The sequence below is a fragment of the Herpailurus yagouaroundi genome, unplaced genomic scaffold (assembly GCF_014898765.1).
Source record: "Herpailurus yagouaroundi ecotype Mexico unplaced genomic scaffold, PumYag 29, whole genome shotgun sequence".
NCBI lineage: Eukaryota > Metazoa > Chordata > Mammalia > Carnivora > Felidae > Herpailurus > Herpailurus yagouaroundi.
Genome location: NW_024412377.1, coordinates 117,032,475 through 117,051,070, shown reverse-complemented (window position 1 = coordinate 117,051,070; position 18,596 = coordinate 117,032,475). Strand labels below are relative to the sequence as shown.

The 18,596-nt window shown below is 40.2% G+C and overlaps 2 protein-coding genes across 2 annotated transcripts; both read left to right on the top strand.

Moving 5' to 3' along the window:
- Positions 1 to 9,451: 9,451 nt before the first annotated feature.
- Positions 9,452 to 13,060, top strand: SCGB3A2 (secretoglobin family 3A member 2). The gene is made up of 3 exons (XM_040453411.1): positions 9,452 to 9,553; positions 12,441 to 12,643; positions 13,003 to 13,060. The coding sequence occupies exons 1-3, from the start codon at positions 9,499 to 9,501 to the stop codon at positions 13,024 to 13,026; spliced, it is 282 nt and encodes a 93-aa protein (XP_040309345.1). The 5' UTR covers positions 9,452 to 9,498; the 3' UTR covers positions 13,027 to 13,060.
- A 4,200-nt stretch (positions 13,061 to 17,260) lies between these two features.
- On the top strand, positions 17,261 to 17,476 carry LOC121041547 (ATP synthase subunit f, mitochondrial-like). The gene has a single exon (XM_040492350.1). The coding sequence runs from the start codon at positions 17,261 to 17,263 to the stop codon at positions 17,474 to 17,476; it is 216 nt and encodes a 71-aa protein (XP_040348284.1).
- Positions 17,477 to 18,596: the final 1,120 nt, after the last annotated feature.

Below are 18,596 nucleotides of genomic sequence, written 5' to 3'. Positions count from 1 at the left end.
GTCTTTCTCTCTCTCAAAAATAAAACATGAAAAGAAATTTTAAAAATTAGTAATGAATTATAATCCATTTAACATAGTTTTGATATTTAAACGATAAATTGAAAATTGTATTAGGAATGGTATATTTACATAGTTTCAAAGTACCTTCCCACAAAAACACTTGTTAATTACAACAGGAAAAAAGTATAGTTGGGCAATCTGGCAGATTTCACCTTAATCAAGAGATTGAGATGAACAACATAAATCAGTAAGGGAACAAACCTTGTGCCAACTGATGGTATCCAGTGGGAACTCAGCCTGGCTTCTTTTATAACCTGAACCTAGCCATGAGGAAATGTCAGGCAAACCCAAATTGAGCAACATTCTACAAAAAAGCTGGCCTGTAATCTTCAAAAATGTCAAGGTCATGAAAGTCAAGGAGAGACTGAGGAAGTCTTCCGGACCAAAGATGACTAAAAGACCTGTTAACTGAGTGTAACACGTGATTCTGAACCGGATCCTTTGCTGTAAAAGACGTTATTCAGACAGTTGATGAAATCTGAATTGGGTCTAAGTCTTAGATGGTAGCAATGCATGAATGTTAAATTCCTGATTATGGGCATGTTGGAGAATGTCTTTGCTTGTATGCACTAATATTTGTAAGTCATAGAACATCAGATCGGCAATTTACTCTCAAATGATCCTGAAAAAAATTTTTGTACTTGTACTCAAATCTTTTCTATAGCTATGAAATTGTCTCTTATTTAAAACTGTACACCAAAACATCCTCTCTTATTTGGTTAGTGGATACAGTGATTATCCATTTCCCTCCTTGTATTCTTAATAGCAAGCTAAAGAAATATGGAATTCCTTAAAGAGAAAATTTTAAATAAAACTTCCCAAATATCACTCAATATTAAGTAATTGACTAGGGTTCATGAAGTTGTTGGTCCTGGTGGCTGCTGTGTTGGAGGTGACGGTTAGGAAGCTGGAAAACTAAAAGAGGAGAGGTTGGTGATGATGATGATGATGATGATTGCCCATGCTGAGGTACTAATTTTTGTAAGCATTTTGCATACATTAACTTATTACGCCTTTTAACAATCCTATTAGAAGTCTTTTTGTTAGCTTTATTTTATAACTTGATAAAACTGAGGCCCAGAGAGATCATGTAACTCCCCCAGTGGAGGAGCTAGGACATGAATCCAAACAGGCTGGCTCTAGGACCTGTGCTCTTGATCACTAAAGGAAGAATAAGGGCATTCAGGGAACAAAAGATCATTCACAACAATGGAAAGATTTGGAGAAGGTGGAGACATTGTTGAGCAAACATCATCAACTGTGCCCATTTGTACAAGTCTTGCCAGGGGCTCACTCACCTTAGTAAAAATGCCCCTGCAAACTGTACCGCTGGTCAATAGAGTCAGAGTGTAAATGTTTGGAAAGAGGGAAATGATTTATAGCTGAGACGCTGAGTGAAGCCCTATAACTTGGCACAGTGCACCATGAACTTTTCATGTTCCTGAGTCACACCCACATGGTGAACGTGCTGTTTGTCTGTATATTGGAAAGGTGTCAGGAATACACATTGAAGACAAGGCAGAGCTAAGCCTGATTGATTGCCCTGCTAAAAAGACAGGAGGCCCTTTTAGATTAGGTGGTTTAACACACAAACAGCAAAGAGAAGGACAAACCAAAAGTGCCAGCTCCCTGTCTTCTTTGTCCCATACAGCGAAAAGGATGATACCTGACCAGAAGGGGTTGGATGACCGCAGCATGAGTTGTGGGCTACCCTCTTGCTGAGGTGTCCATTCTAGACTACAGCAAAGAGGTTTTGGTTTTACATTCTGCAGCTCTGTTCTGAGAGGGGGAGGGCAGGAAGCCTCATGTCTCAGAGAACCTGGGAGGCCATGAGAAATGTCTTAAGACAGCCTTCCAGGGGAGGTGGAAGGGTGGGGGGTGGGGAGATGACCTCACAGTAGCTGGTCCAGGCCTCCCATCCTCTCAGGTTCAGGTTCCAGGAGAATCACAGGTGTTCCCAAGACTCACATAAGCTACAGTTTGACCCTTTGCCTGAGTGGATCTCTGCAAGGTTGCCAGGGTAGAGCAGTTGAAAGCCAACTTAGGATAAGATCACAGTGTGGAGAATGTGTGCTGGACATTGAAGATCTCCCCTCTGTGAAGATCTCCCCTCCTCTCTGTTTGACATTTTTGCTGGAAACTAAGTGTAGCAAATGCTCCCCTGGTTCCCTAAAAAGACAGTGACATTAACGGTGAATGTGGGAGTATACCATAGATTGGCAGTATGTGCTCATCTGAGCCCAGAGTTGTCCTCGTTGCTGAAAGGTCTTTCTGCCTCTCTTTATACTAATCTGCTTAGAAACCTGGTGACCAGACTGCCTTCTGTATGAGAACTCATAACTCTCACTATTGATCAGATCTTGCCAGATAAACAACGAAAGCAAAAATAAACAAGTGTGACTGCATCAAACTCAAAAGCTTATGTACAGCAAAGGAAAGCAACAACAAAATGAAGAGGCAACCTGCTCAATGGTTAATATCAAAAATATGTAAAGGAGTCATACAACATAATAGCAAAATCCCTAAACAATCCAATTAAAAAATGGACACAGGATTTGATTAGACATTCTTCCAAAGAAGATACAGATGACCAACAAGTACGTGAAAAGATGCTTAACATCATTAGTCATCAGAGAAATGCAAATCCAAAACACAACGACATATCACTCACACCTGTTAGAATGGCTACTATCAAAAAGAAAAGAAATAAGAAGTGTTGGTGAGGATGTGGAGACAAGGGATCACCCATGTACTGTGGGTGAGAATGTAAATTGGTGCAGCCACTATGTAAAACAGTATGGAGTTTCCTTTAACAATTGAAAATAAAACCACCATATGATCCAATAATTCCACTTCTGGATATTTATTTGAAGAAAATGAAAACACTAACTCAAAAAGATATACACAGCCCCATGTTCATAGCAGCATTATTTACAATAACCAAGATATGAAAACAATGTCAAGTGCCCATCAATAGGTGAATGGATAAAGAAAATACAGTGTGTATATATAATGGAATATTATTCAGCCACAAAAAGGAGGAAATCTTGCCATTTGCAACAACATGGATGGACTATGAGGGCAGTATGGTCAATGAAGTAACTTAGAGAAAGACAAAGTCTGTATGATCTCAATTATACATGTAATCTTTAAAAGAACAACAACAACAAGCTCATAGATACAGAGGACAGATTGACAGATTGGTGGTTGCCAGAGGTGGGGGGTGGAGGTGGGTAAAATGGGTGAAAGGGGTCAAAAGGCACAAACTTCCAGCTATAAAATAAGTCATGCACAGGTAATGTACAGCATGGCCACTATAGTTAATAATACTCTATTGCATATTTAAATTTAAAGAGAGCACATCTTAAAATTTTTCATCACAAGAAAAATTTCTGTAGCTATGTATGGTGACAGATGCTAACCACACTTATTGTGCCAATCATTTTGCAGTATATACAAATACCGAATCATTATGTTGTACATGTGAAGTTAAGCATAAGTTGTATGTCAGTTATACTTCAAAAAAAAAATCTTGCTGGATCAAGTACTAGTCTCATTCAGGCTATCAGAATTTAGCCTTTTACAGCCATATCTTCTCATCTAACTCATGTGACCCAACAACTCATTGTTTGATTTCAAACTAAACTTTTGTTTGAAATCTGCCATGGTCAGACAATGTGAATAAACACTGCTAGACAAGGAGAGGTGAGACACTGTCCACACTTCCTTCTTTTCAGCCCACGTAATCATCTCTGTTTTCTAACATAAAACATTGCAAATTGTAGCTTTATTTCTTATTTTCTCTGTTTATTCATGTCTTTGCATTTAGGTAACACTGAAATCCATTGAAAAATCAACCCCAGACCAATCACTTGTCACCCCTTCCAGTGCTCCTCACATTTTGCTTCAAGTTGGTTTTGGTTTACCCATTGTTTCCTGTGTTCCATCATCCTCAGCTCACGTTCCATTTGGGGCTCCCTATAGTGTCTAGAAAGGGACTAAAAGCCTCAAATGACAATGGCCTGATTTTCACTGAATAGGATTTAGTCAATATGGAAGGGAGCCAGGAACAGTGTTTTTGCTTTTCTCCATCTTTATGAGGTTGATATACTGCTGTGACATTTTTTAAGTTTATTTATTTTGAGAGAGAGAAAGAGAGAGAGAGCACGAGAGCAGCATGAGCAGGGAAGGGGCAGAGAGAGAGAGAGGGAGAAAGAATCCCAAGCGATGTGGGGGTCAATCCCACAAAACACATAACCTGAGCCGAAATTATGAGTCAGACACTTAACCAAGTGAGCCACTCAGGCTCCCCTGGGCTGACATCTAATTCTATTTTATGTGGTTGTGTTTTTAAAGACAGATTTTAAGACTGATTCCCCTTCTTAGATAGCCTTCAGTTTAGGCTACTTTTGACCATCCAGTCATAGCAAGGAGAAGAAGGAAAATAACAAGCTCTACTTCTACACTTTCAGTGTGATTTCCTGGTGACTGACTGTGTCCTCTGCAGCTGGAAGGAAGCGTGTTGAATGAAAATCTCAGGCTGATTCTTTTCTTTTTCCTGATCAGTATCTCATATCTAAATTCAGTTGGCTTCTTTATAACTGCCATTCCTCTTACAGAGAAAAAAAAAACTGATTTGATTCTAACAGTTTTCTTTAATATAATTTAAATGAGGCAAGAGTGATTCCTGCTTTTGCTCCTGCTGTATTCCCAGCATCTACCACAGAGACAAAATACCAAACATGGTCAGTAAATCACTGTTGAATGGCTAATGAATGTCCACTCCTGAGTACAAATTTTATCTCCACAAAAAATTCGTTCAAAAAGCACATCCAGGGGTGCCTGGGTGGCTCAGTTGGTTGAGTGTCCAACTTCAGCTTAGGTCTTGATCTCGTGGTTCTTGAGTTCGAGCCACACATCTGGGTCTGTGCTGACAGCTCAGAGCCTGGAGCCTGCTTTGGATTCTGTGTCTCCCTCTCTCTCTGCCCCTCCCCTGCTCATGCTCTGTCTCTGTCTCTCAAAAATGAACATTAAAAACAAAAAAAAAAGTACATCCAAAATTAATTTAGAAACACTGGCACTCATTTTCTTTTTATTTATCTTCATGAGGTAATCTATTTTACAAATGCTTAATGGAAATGAATATTAGTTAAGTGTCTAAAAGTAAAGGAATACAAATCAGAAAAGAAAGGACTTCAATGATGGTTGTATTTTTTATTATCTAAGTAATCTTGGCAATCAATTCTTGCTTCTGGCTTCAGACTTCTCATTTGTGAAGTGGGATAAAAGCCCTTATGGTCAAGGATTTTGTGAGGATGAAGTAGATAGTTTTTGCAAAGTGTAGTGCCTGGCACTGATTAGTGGTCCCTAATAATATTATCAAGTGTGTAAGGCTCTGAGTTAGGATCCAGACATGAACAAGACAAGCCCCATCAGGATGTTTACAAAGTAGTCCTGGGAAAGAAGACATTAGTTCAAATAATTATGTTGCAAAGAAAGACCGTATCAGCAGCATCACAAAGGCACAAGAAAAGCGTAGATTCCTGTTTTAAAATATAGGTTTTGTTATTTTTCAGGCCAACAGATCAGGAGATGACTGCCATCAAAAAGATAGATCGTTATACTCAGATCCTTGTGGCCACATCACGGGGGGTGGGGGGGTTTCACAAGGGAAGCACCCGATCTGTCAGGAGGGTGAAGGGGTAAGGTTGGGGGGAGGAAAGGGGGCAAGAGCCTTTATTATGGTTTCTGTGGGAAGGGATGGATAAGATGGGTAAGCGGGTTAAGGATTGGCTAGTTTAATAATTTCTGTTGGCTCTGGGGATTAGGGACTATCTCTAGTTGTCTGGTACCTGGCCTGGGGTGATTAAGGCAGGGGTATAGTAGCCTAGAGTATGAGAGTTCCATAAAGGAGGTAGTTGGCCTGATGGGCTCTGTGTTGCTTGGTTTGGATATGAAAGGTGTCATTTGCTATCTCTAGAAATTACCTAGCCCTGGGAAGGGCAACACCTCCAAGGTCAACAAGTCCCCAAGATCTCAAAGCATCAAAAATACGGAATAAAAAAACATGATGACTGCAGTGGCTCAGAACTTAAGAAGCATGGAAGTAGCCAAGTCCAAGTTTCTTTTCAACTCTGACTATAATCCAGTCTACTTGTTCCCTATCACTGCATCCTCTTTGCTTCTTACCTCTTATCATTTGTTCTTTGCTTACTTGTTCGTTCTCTGTTTATCATATTGTCACTTCCAGAAAGGCGAGAAATTTGCTTGTCTGGTTTACTGCTCCAATTCTAATTCCTGACACACAGTTGATGATCAGCAAACGTTTGTTGAATGAGTGAGTGAAAACAGTAGTACTTGCTGGTTGTGTGTGTATGTGTGCACAGGCACAGATGAGTGTTCTTGCATGTGTAAGAATGTGGGTGTTTGTGAATGTGTGTGTGTGTGTGTGTGTGTGTGTGTGTGTGTGTGTGTGTGTGTTTTGCATGGAGCAGGTTCCAGCCTTTAGTCCAAGCCATGTCTACTACCAGGTTTCAGCCAATACTGCATGTCTGGCAGGCTGTTTGATAGGCCTATTAGAATCCAGCACACGGGCCTTCCTAGAGAAGAACTCACCCTGTCGGGCCAGCAGACAAGCTCAAGACACTATCAGACGCCTTAGAGGTTGGAAAGGAGAAGCAGCTTTGTGTGTGTGATGCTTAATTCTCTTGGAGGAGTCTTGGTCTTGCCCTTCGTGAATCTATCACTTGATACCTGTGAGAGAAACACCTCTGTTTAGAAACTGTTTAAAAACTGAAAGATCTGTTTTCAGCGAAAGCTCTCTAATATTTTAGAATGCTATATTAGTTATCTTCCAGCCAGAAAATCAAAACCATACCAGGTGATCAAATAGGAAGAATTTAACTTGGAAGATAATTTACAAGGTGCTAGAAGTGCAGTTAAAGCAAGAAGCAGGGAGGTGAGACAATCCTGATCTTACAAAATGCTTGAAGCTACTACTGACTCCTGTCTCCTTGACTGAGTCAGAGAATGAGGAGCTTGGACTGAGGGCTAGGGCCATGCCATAGAAGCTGGAACAGTCGTGTGTCAGCCTGGCTTGGGTGGGACCACAAGCACAGGGCCTTACTGGAAGGAGCTGGAGCCACAGAGAAGATGGAGTCACTGGTCAAGATATTTCCTGAAGCAGAGAAAGGGAGAAATACCCTGGGTTCTCCCATTCTCTCCCTTGGAATCCTCTACCAGTGCCTTCCATAAGCTAGACCTAACCAGACACATTTGGCAAGCAAGTCTGGAAACCACAGTTTGGAGAACTCAGCTTCCTCTAGGACAGAGCAGAGGAGGGGATGTGCAGGGAAAGGATTTGAAAGGAACCTGGAAAATGACAAGCAAAGATGAGGGCATCGCTGATTAGTATCCCATAAAGATACCACAACATAAAAATATTTATTTATTTAATTTATTTTTTAATTTTAAGTAGGCTGCATGCCCAACGTGGGGTTTGAGCTCACAACTCAAGATCGAGAGTTGCATGCTCTCGATCTTGACTGAGTCAGCCAGCCACCCCTCAACATAAAAGTAACTGATGGCATCAACTCACTTCTACTTTACCACACAGCCTTGGCCCCCTGAGGGTTTTGGCACATCGATATCCCTGGCTAGGTGTTTCCAGGAGAAATGGAAGCAGTCTCTGACAGACACAGCAGAAGTCGAAGGAGAGAATTAGCATGGTGGTAATTCATGATCTCCTTCACGCAGTTTATAAAGTAGCAGAAAAATAAACAAATGGCAGTTACAATGCAGTACCTTACAAGAATGAATAACAGATGACACTTATTAAGTACTAATCCTGATTTGCTGCAGTTACATTCTCTGCACAATTTTACTAAATTTTCCTGACACTACCACACCCTCAATTGGAGCTCCAACTCCTGGCTGGTGCACCATTAGGGCTCCTGCCTTGGCATATCTTCCTCAAAATGTTCTGTGTCCTTCTTTCATGGTGGGGATGACTGAGGCCAGCAGTGCTGTTTGACCTGGGACTGGCATCTACCTGCATCCTGATTCCTGTTTTTCTCCTTCAAGGTTCATTCTTACCCTCTTTCTTGCATGTGAAACGCCAGATGCTAAAGGAATTCCAGGGCTCGTGCTTACAAAAAGGGATGTCCTGGAGCCCCGTGGTCAAGTCCTGATTCTAGGGGTGCGGCCTTGCAAGCAGATTGCTCCTGTGGCTGGCCCAGTATTTCCTTTGTGTGATTGTGTGAGACTGGATTGCCAGAATGGTTCTGAAATGCATGTTTTGGTGTCCTAAATTATTTATGTAGACAAGGTCTTGCAATGATTTTTTGCCTCAGGGTCACACACACCCCCATCGTAGGTGAGGAGACCGATACTATAGATTTTAAAAAGTCTAATCCAAGATTATACCAAGAGTAAATATTGAATCCTAGGTTTTTACAAAGCATTTTGATTTTTATTTATTTTATTCATTTTTTAAGTTTATTTTGAGAGAAAGAGAGCATGTGCAAGCAGGGGGTGGGGGGGGCAGAGAAAGAGAGAGAGAGAGAGAGAGAGAGAGAGAGAGAGAGTGAGCGAGCAAATACCAAGCAGATCCCACATGGTTAGCCAGAGCCCAACCCAGGGCTCAATCCCATTAACCATGAGATCATGACCTGAGCCAAAATCAAGAGGTGGGCACTTAACCGACTGAGCCACCCAGACGCCCCAAAAGCATTTTGATTTTTAGATCCTGAGCCTATTATTCTATGTGATAGCACAAAGAAGGCACACCCTAGGGATTCTCAAAATAACTGTGAGATACTAGAAAAGAGATCTTGCCATGGTAGATGTGTGAGTGGGGATGGGGTGGGTGGAGGTAAATTCTAGAGTAATATGGCACTAAATGCAATGAAGCTGAGTCTGTATATACCACAGCTGATGGGACCATCTGATTGCTTCCACAGCTGGGTAGCATATCAGGTGATGTGACTCTGCCAACTTTAAATGAATAGAAAGCTGGAAGAAAACAGAACATTCGCTCCTTATTTAATCTCAATATTAAACTTCCCCTTTTTGCAATATTATTTCAAGAGAAGAACTCTTAGAGCTCTTTGCTCCTGCTGGCATCTCTGGGCAAGGAAGGGCTTTTATGAGAGGTCCTTGAGAATGCTTCAAGTGAAGGCTTTGTTTCTCATGGGAACATGAGGAAAAGCGGAAAAACCTCCAATTTGTTTAGTGAGGAAACATGACCTTCATGCTCTTCTTCTTTGGGGTGCGTCAAGTGGTAGTGACTGAAATTTAGGTCATGGGTGGTATATAAATATGTGCATGTGCAAAAAGCAGCTGTCACACTGCACAGCAAGTGGAGCCACTAGCTCAGTGCATTCACTGCCCTTTGCAATTCATTTTCAAACTCCAAGTAAATATCGCAGGAAACCTATCATGAAGCTGGTAACTGTGTTTTTGCTGGTGACCCTCAGCATCTGCAGTTACTCTGGTAAGTAGCCTGAACATATATATATTCCTCTACTTTTCTGTTAATAGGAACATAACTAGTAAACCTAGGCTCCCAGGGGAATATGGTGGAGGGAGTTTTAGAATCATGGAATAGAAAGGTTGGAAGGGATTTCAGATACAGCAACCCCCTACCCCCATCCCAGCCTACCAAGCTATAACCCAATAAAAATACTATCCTTAATGAATCCTACAGAAGAAGTTAGCCAGGGGCACCTGGGTGGCTCAGTTGGTTAAGTGTCCAACTCCTGGTTTTGGCTAGGGTCATGATCTCACAGTTCGAGAAATAGAGCCACACATTGGGCTCTTTGCTGACAGCAGGGAGCCTGCTTGGGAGCCTCTCTTTCTCTCTCTCTCTCTGCTCCTCTCTCGCTCGTGCTCTCTCTTTCTCAAAATAAATAAACTTAAAAAAAAGTTAGCCATCTCACACTAAAGATCAACATTGTTGAACATTGTCCCCTTAGTTTTCTTATCTTCATTAATCTTGAGTCAGAATCTCACTTTGTAACTTCTTTCTTTTGAAACTGTATGGAGTTCATTTTTTTTTTTTTTTCTGTCACTTGTGGTCACTTGCCAGGTTGTTTCTCCTGAGACATTTCTACATTTATCTGTTCACACAGTTAACAGATAGTTGCCGAATGGCTACAACCTGTTGGGCATTTGGATAAACATGGGAAGATATAGATATGAATCAGACACAAAGATTGTTTACAAGAATCTGACAGGGGAGCTAAGTCTTCTCCAGACAGAAGTTACTACGATGCTAGACTTATGGACAGAGACATATAGACATACAGCTCTGTGAGAGGACTAAGAGGCCAACAGTTCAATTTCTAGGTGGGGTATAGAAGTTGGATTCTTGGAGGAGAATGGGAACTGATCCATTCTTTTTGGAGGTATATTGACATCTGCAAAATGCACTGTGATAACCATTGCTCATTCAAAGGACAGGAGGCTTTGAGGGTCTTCCCCTGGAAGTATATAAGTCTATACAGAGAAGACATTCACCAAAGCCTTAAAAATAAGTAGGGAGATTAATCATGAGAAACTGGATGCTGCCATACCCACATTGGCAACTTTGGCTTATACTTTCTACTGAAATTTTGGATCAATTTGTAACTTAACCAGTCTTGGCTACTTTGTTTGTCTTCAGTGACTAGTGTCAAATATCTACAGAAAGAGGTGGCAATTGAAAGGTGGTTGGAGGAAATAAATATCCCTCCTCCGGGGGAGAATTTTGGAAGGAAAATAGGTGGTAGCCGATGAAGGGAAGTAGATGCGTAGGCTCCTCTTGTATGATTTGAATGGGGAAATGAAAAGGACTCCTAAGGAAAATGAACTAGGGCAGGGTCTTTTTTTCTTATATGTGTGCTCATGCATATGTGGGTTTACATATCTGCACCATGTGTTTTGTAAAAATATATATTGTATATATTCTCATTCTCTACATTTTCCTTCTTATTCATCTTCTATGTGAAAGGTATCTTTCTTTTTTTTTAAGTTTTTATCTATTTACTTTGAGAGAGAGAGAGAGAGTGCATGCAAGCAGGGGATGGGGCAGAGAGAGGAAGACAGAGAGAATCCTAAGCAGGCTCTGCACTGTCAGCTCAGAGTCCGACACGGGACTTGAACTCACAAACTGTGAGATCGTGACCTGAACCCAACACTAAGAGTTGCACGCTTAACTGACTGAGCTATCCAGGCATTCCTATGTGAGAGTTATCTTTCTAAAGCCAAAGATAAAAAATGCAATTGTTCCATAAAGGAGCCTTGATACCTCCCCATTACCCTTGGGGAAAAAAAGTCTCAAACTCATTAGTATGGCATTCAAAGCTCTGGAAAATCTTACCTCACCTGAGTTTTGCAGCCTTACCTCCTTTCCCCACCTCAGCATGCCTCACTAGAAGTCTATACTCCAGCCACTACTGAAAGGCTCACCAGCCTGTGTATGCACTTTCATCTTAACATTTCAGTGCTTTTGTTAATTTTTTTCCTTTTTATAATGCACCTCCCCTTCTTTACCTTATGATCCTGGAATTTGCTTAAAGACATGACTCCAACAACATCTCTCTGGGAAGATTGCTCCAACACTCTACCATATTAGAATTAGTCATCCCTTCTCTTATGTTTCCACTGAGCTTAATCCATAATGTTAGCACAGCACATTCCTCACTGTGGCATACACAGATCTTTATTGTCCACTAGACTGTGTAAGTTCTCTGAGTGGAATAGCGTTGTTTTATTCAACTATGCATCTGCACTAACTCTTAAAGAGTTGGAGTTCAGTTATATTTGCAGTGTGAAGTTGAATTAGTTGAAGTTGAAGTTGAAACTCCCTGGACTCCCTGGACATGCGTATCCCCAAGTAAAGATTCATTATGGAATCTACTCTTTGGCCTCAAAGCCATGGGCTGTGGAGATAGCCACATGCAAAGTATATACTTCTTCAGTCAACCACCAGTATCTACTGAGTGCTTACTACATGCCAGGGTCTGTTTTAGACAAGTGAATAAAACATATACTCCTTGTTCTCATGGAGCCTACATACTAGTAAGAGGATGAAGGCAAGAAATAAATAAACAGATATTTACTATTTTAGGTCATGGTAAGAAAAAATGAAGTTAGAGATGGGTGATGCTATTTTAGCTGCCTTGCTGAGGAGGTAATATTTGATGAGAAACACGTAGGTATCTGGAGAAAGAACAGCTTAAGGAGGCAGAACAGCAGGTGCAAAAGCCCTGAGGCAAAAGTTTTCATGGGAAGTCAATTGGGGCTGGAATGGAGCCATTGATGGACACAGTGGAAGGTAGTGCAGTAACAGATAAGAATCAGATGTGCCTGTTTCACGTGGTTTTCCTTTTGCCCTGCAGCCACCGCTTTCCTTGCCAACAGTTTGCCACGAGCTGTCAACAATGCCTTACCTTTACCTGTGGATGACCTTCTCCCCTTTTTGGATCCGTTAAAGCTTCTTCTGAAAACTCTGGGCATTTCTGTTGAGCACCTTGTAGAAGGGCTAAAAAAGTGTGTGAATGAGCTGGGACCAGAGGCCTCTGAGGCAGTGAAGAAACTTCTGGTAACTATAGCTTGTGGGCTAACTTGTCTCTCCCCCCTCTCTCCCAACCACTCTGTTCTCACCTCCGGACATGTATTTCCCTTTTACTGACTATACTCATATAAAGTTTGCATGTCCAGGCATCTCAGGGAAGGTGCAACATCTACTTTTCTAGAAGGAATTTTTGAATGAAAGAGACCTGTGTTCTGGTTGTGACTTTATATTTCTCAGCTTAAGGATTCTTTGTTGAAACTTAACCACTCTGAGCTTCCATTTCCACATCAGCAAAATGGTGGTTAAATAGGTTGATGCCTATTTTTGGAAACATGCTAAGTACATGTAAGCTGCTTTATTTTTATTCTCGTCCTTCTGCCTTTCAGGAGGCCCTGTCGCATTTGGTGTGATGGCAGCACTAAGCTCTGATGGAGGGGGCTGGAACTCATTCCGGCCTAAGATGTGGTGACCCCTGAAAACAATGAATAAAGCAATGAATAGATTTCATTGTGTCCTATGTTTATTTCTGGAGTCTGTCTATTCAGAAGGGCCTAAGTAGATAATTTTTTGGGTCATAAACTCCAGAGAGCCTGTTGTTATCAAGAGAACCTACATTTTCAGGAAGACATAATCATGTCTTCCCCTCTTGCTTGAGTCTAAATTAAACATTTTCATTTGCTTCAACTGCTCTTCGACGATGTTTCCAGACACCTCAAGTTCTTATGCCCTTGTTTCTAAAGAAGCTTTTTAAATAATGCTTATTTATTTATTTTGGGGGAGGGGGAGAGAGAGAGAGAGAGAGAGCAAGCATGAGCACGGAAGGGGCAGAGAGAGAAGGAGAGAGAGAATCATGGGGCTTGATCTCACAAAATGTGAAATCATGACCTGAGTTGATATCAAGAGTCAAATACTCAACCAACTGAGCCACCCAGGCTAAATATATTTTTAAATATAAAATGAAAAGGGTGTTCAAAGTATTGTCTGACAAGCCTACGGTCTTTCACTGGTTTAGAGTCTACATCACCAGAGTGGGAGTTTCTCTTAAGTTTGTGGCTATACTATGGCCACTCCATAGGTCTTATAGACCCTGCCACCAAGTTAGGCCTTCACTGCATCATCCTTTGGCAACTAGTTTCTGTCCTTTCCTTTTCCCCATGCCACCATCTATTATGATACTAGAATTATCTTTTCAAGATATAATTATAGTGATATACAATAACCTATAAAATGGATGTCCAGCTCCTTAGCATGGCCTACAGGCCCTTCATGACCTGGCCTTTGGTTACATGTCTTGTCTCGTCAATATTTCTTCCTTCCTTCCTTCCTTCCTTCCTTCCTTCCTTCCTTCCTTCATTATTTCTTTTGTGACATGTGCTCTAGCCCTGTCACTGAGAAGATAATTAAATCTCTTTGCTGCTGCACTTTTATGCCTTAATGAAAAATCAGTAATGTCTTTCTTCCCATTAAGAATGTCTGCTCTGTTCTTCCTTCAGACCTGAGGTTGTGCCATTCTTGGGACTATTTTTCCTCAGATCCATTCCCCACCCTTCTCCTGCTTGGCTCTGTGATGCTAACCCCTACAGGTTCCCTGTCTCGGTTCCTGGGTTTCCAGGTCAGCTGACCTTTGAGCTGCATTCTGACCCTGGGGGGTTCAGGCAGGACATAGGAGGTGGGAAGTGGGAAAAGCCTGAGTATAGCCTCCTTACCCTTCTACTTGGGAAAAGTCCCCAGAAATGTCACATCTGAAACTCCATGTCCTGCTGGATAGGTCTGCATTGGTTCCAGCCTTTGCCAGGCGACTCCAGTGGCAGTGGTTACATCACCTCTTTTTTTTGGCTCTTCAGCTGAAGTTGGTAATGGCTTCCTGCTGTATCCATTCCAGGTTGCCTCACCATCACCTCTTTGACTGTTTAGATCTTCTATCATCTATTGAATCAATTCTGTGCATTATAGCCCCTCTGTTCCAAATGTTAAAGTCATTTATGTTTTCTGGTTGGTTCTTGATTAACATAATGTTAACTGACATCTCTATGAAGATTATCTTGATTTCTTGCTATTTTTTGAGCCCCGTGGTTTTTTTTCAACTAAAATAGTTGCACTTTGTGAAACTTTCTGTTTTCCTTTTTTGTTTCACCTAAGTCTGTAAGAGTAGACTAGACTGCTCACCTACAATAATAGATAATCCCAAATTTCAGAGGCTTATATCCACAGCATTTTAATTTGTTCTCACACTGTATGATCATCTTGAGTTGCTTAGAGTTCTCTTCATGTTGTGTGAATTCTGTGACCAGGAACTGGTGGAATAGTCTTTATCTTGAGCATTTCTGATCATCATGTCATATGCAAAAAGAGAACTCAGTGAGTCATAGGCTAACTTTTAAAACTTTCCCATGAAAGTGATGTACATCACTTATAGTCCTGTTTCATTGGCCAAACCAAGTCACATGACTATGCTTGACTCATTTAGGAAACATAATGTCATTTACCATATTACTTGGCCACTTCAGAGTAGCTGCCACCTGAGATACTTCATTTTACTTGAAATTTTCTGCTCTGTTGGATTATCTTTCCTTCCACCACTAGTGTTCTTCTTACTCTCTGCCCATTATTTTCAGTTTCTTTAAATGGCCATTATTATCCTGATTCCTCTGAATATTTATGTCTCTTCTCTTTTCACTTTGTGTATGGCTTTCATTGAGAGTCTCATGCATTCCCACAGCTGCCAATATAATTTCCATGTTAGGAGCTCTAAAATCTATAGCTATATTCCATATCTCTCTTTTGAGGAAAAGAGATTGTAACCTATTAGACACTTCCAGCAGAAGGCCTTTTTTATGTTCACCTGAATTCACCTCCACCTGAACTCATTATCTCTCAAAACATGCTACCATGTTCTAATTTCCTGTCTCAGTATATAGTACAACTATTTTCCTGATTGCCTAAGTCAGAAAGTTGACAATCATTGTCAGTATGCCTTTTTCTCAGCCTTACTTTCTAATCTCTAAGAAAGTTCTGTTTATTATAAAACTTTTCTACATCTGTACATACATTTTTCATTATTGTTCCTGTTACTTATTTTCCCCAAACCTTGTCATTTCTCACCATACTACTGTGTTAGTCTCCCAAATTCCTCTGTATTCCCAGAGCCGATCCCTTCCAATCCATTAGCCACACAGCAGAAAAGGTGGTTTCTTACCTCTCCCCCTCCACCACTGCTTCCGACTTCTTGATAGTGTTTCATTGCTGCTTGAAAAAAACATCAGATGCTATTCTAAACCAGCAGATATATTCATAACACATATTTCAACAGTCTTATTTTCATACTTATTTCTAAGTGTCCTTTCTAGATTCTGAAGTCAAATGGAGGGGAACTCAAACTTATTTATGTTGATAATCCTTAGCACATAGCACAGAGCCTGAATATAGTCTGTGTTGGGCTTGGTTTATTGAATGGGTAGATTTTCTGTTAGGTTTTATCTGGTTGGGGTGACCCTTTTGTTCTCTTGCATCATTCATATTATTAAGCTATTCATTGCTCTCATTCCAAGCTTGGTGCATTTGGCATATTTGAGAAGGATGACTCTCTATGCTTTCATTCAATCTGCTAAATAGAGAAAACTGAGTAATTGATTTAATATGGCAATCTTTGGGGAGTAGAGGTTTTTCTGGGAGTCTATCAAAAAGAGGATTGAATTAATAAGGAATCCAAGGACAGACCATGAGAAACTAGGCAGAAACTGATGATAAACATTATGGCAGAAATTGTTGATAAACTTATTATGAATGTAACAACACCAAATGCTGATGAGGTTGTAGAAAAATTGGATCACTCATAATTGCTGGTGTGAATGCAAAATAGTATAACTTACTCAGGGAAAATCATTTGACAGTTTCTTGAAAAACTAAACATACATCCACCATATGACTCACTAATTGTACTGCTGGGCATTTATCTGGAGAAATGAAACATGTTTATGCAAGAACTTATTACAAACATTCATAGAAGTTTTATTTGTAGTAACTAAAACCTGCAAATAACCCCATTGCCCTTAAGTGGATGAATGGTTAAACCAACTGTTATACATCTATAGGATGGAGTACTATAAAAAAGAATAAACAATTGATCTACACAAGCTGGAAGAATCTTTAGAGAATTATGCTAAGTGAATAAAAGCCAACCCAAAAACTGAAATACTGTATAATTCCATTTACATAGCATTCTCAAAATGACAGAATTATACAAATTGATAAGAGATTTCTAGGGGTTAGGAGTGGGTAGGAGTAAGAGGGAAGTGCGTGTGATATATAAGGGCTATGAGAGATCCTTGTGGTAATGGAAATGTTTTGTTTCTTGTATGTACCAGTGTCAAAATAAAAAAGTATAATTAAAAATATTGGGAAGACAAACAATGTGGAAATAGATATTATATAAAATTTAATATAAATTACATATAACTATAATCATATAATTATGTAAATAATTATATGTATGTAAATAATTATATGTATGTATACCTGTAACTTTCATTCCTTTAGTCCATAAATATCCCAAATTAGAGGAAACCACTAACAACTTTATGTGATTTTTCAAGACGTTTTCTGCACTTTTAAAAATAAGTATATATGGACACCCAGGACTCCAAGATGGTGTCCGTCATACCAGTGAAGGAGAAGTTGATGGATGTCAAACTAGGAGAGCTGCCAAGCTGGATACTGTTGGGGGATTTCCTAAGGCATGGCTGGAATGTTTCAAAGGAAGGAATCCCTGGGATTTCTATGGTGCTGACAGCGTATGTGCTTTTCAACTACTTTCTTTCAAACAAGGAACTCAAACCCAAGTGGCTACACAAGTATCACTGAAGAGGGCCCAGTGTGGAGGATGCATTCTGTATTCCTGACCAGGACCTTTGCCTCACACCCCTGAATCCTTTTTTTTTTTTAATTAAAAAAAATTTTTTTAACGTTTATTTATTTTTGAGATACAGAGAGAGAGACAGAACACAAGCACAGGAGGGGCAGAGAGAGAGGGAGACACAGAATCTGAAGCAGACTCCAGGATCTGAGCTGTCAGCACAGAGCCCAATGTGGGACTTGAACCCAGGAACCATGCATGAGATCTTGACCTGAGCCGAAATCAGACACTCAACTGAGTGAGCCATTCAGGTGCACAACCCCCTGAATCCTTTAATTGAGAGAACACCCACTAGGGATACCTGGGTGGCTCAGTCGGTTAAGCATCTGACTTCATCTCAGGTCATGATATCCAAGTTGGTGAGTTTGAGCCCTGCAGGGGGTCTGTGCTGATAGCTCAGAGCCTGGAACCTGCTTCCAATTCTGTATCTCCCTCTCTTTCTGCCCCTCCCCCACTCAGGCTGTTTCTCTCTCTCTCTCTCTATCAAAAATAAATAAACATTAAAAAATTTAAAAGAAAAAAACCTCAATAAAAGATGATTAGTGCATGGAAAATAAATTAAAAATAAAGAAATAAAAAGCACATATAAATGAATCATACTTTACTTAAATTTTGATTTATGCAAATATTTAAATTATTTTTAGTAATATTTATTTCTTATTATAATGAGTAGTATGGTAAACGTCCATTTATTTGCATTCATGTCTGTATCGCTTCACAAAAGTCTTGAAACTGGAAGTGCAGTGCCAAGAATTATACGATGTTTAAAATTTTGAAAGCTAGTAACAAATTTCCACTGGAAACAGTAGTGGGGATCTGAAGTGATTGAGTCTAGAGAAGTTCCATTCCCAAAGATGAGATTAGGGGCCCAAGACAATGGCTAGGGTATACTCATTCTACTTGAGAAAGCAATGCATTCTGTTTTACCATGTTTTGGAGGGTCAGGAGGTGCAAAATCATATTTTTTTCTGGACTTCCTATTTAAGTTAGCTCATACAAACATATAAGTCAGTAAAATTTATTTGCTGCATTTTCTAAAAATTTTATGTATGTATGTATGTATGTATG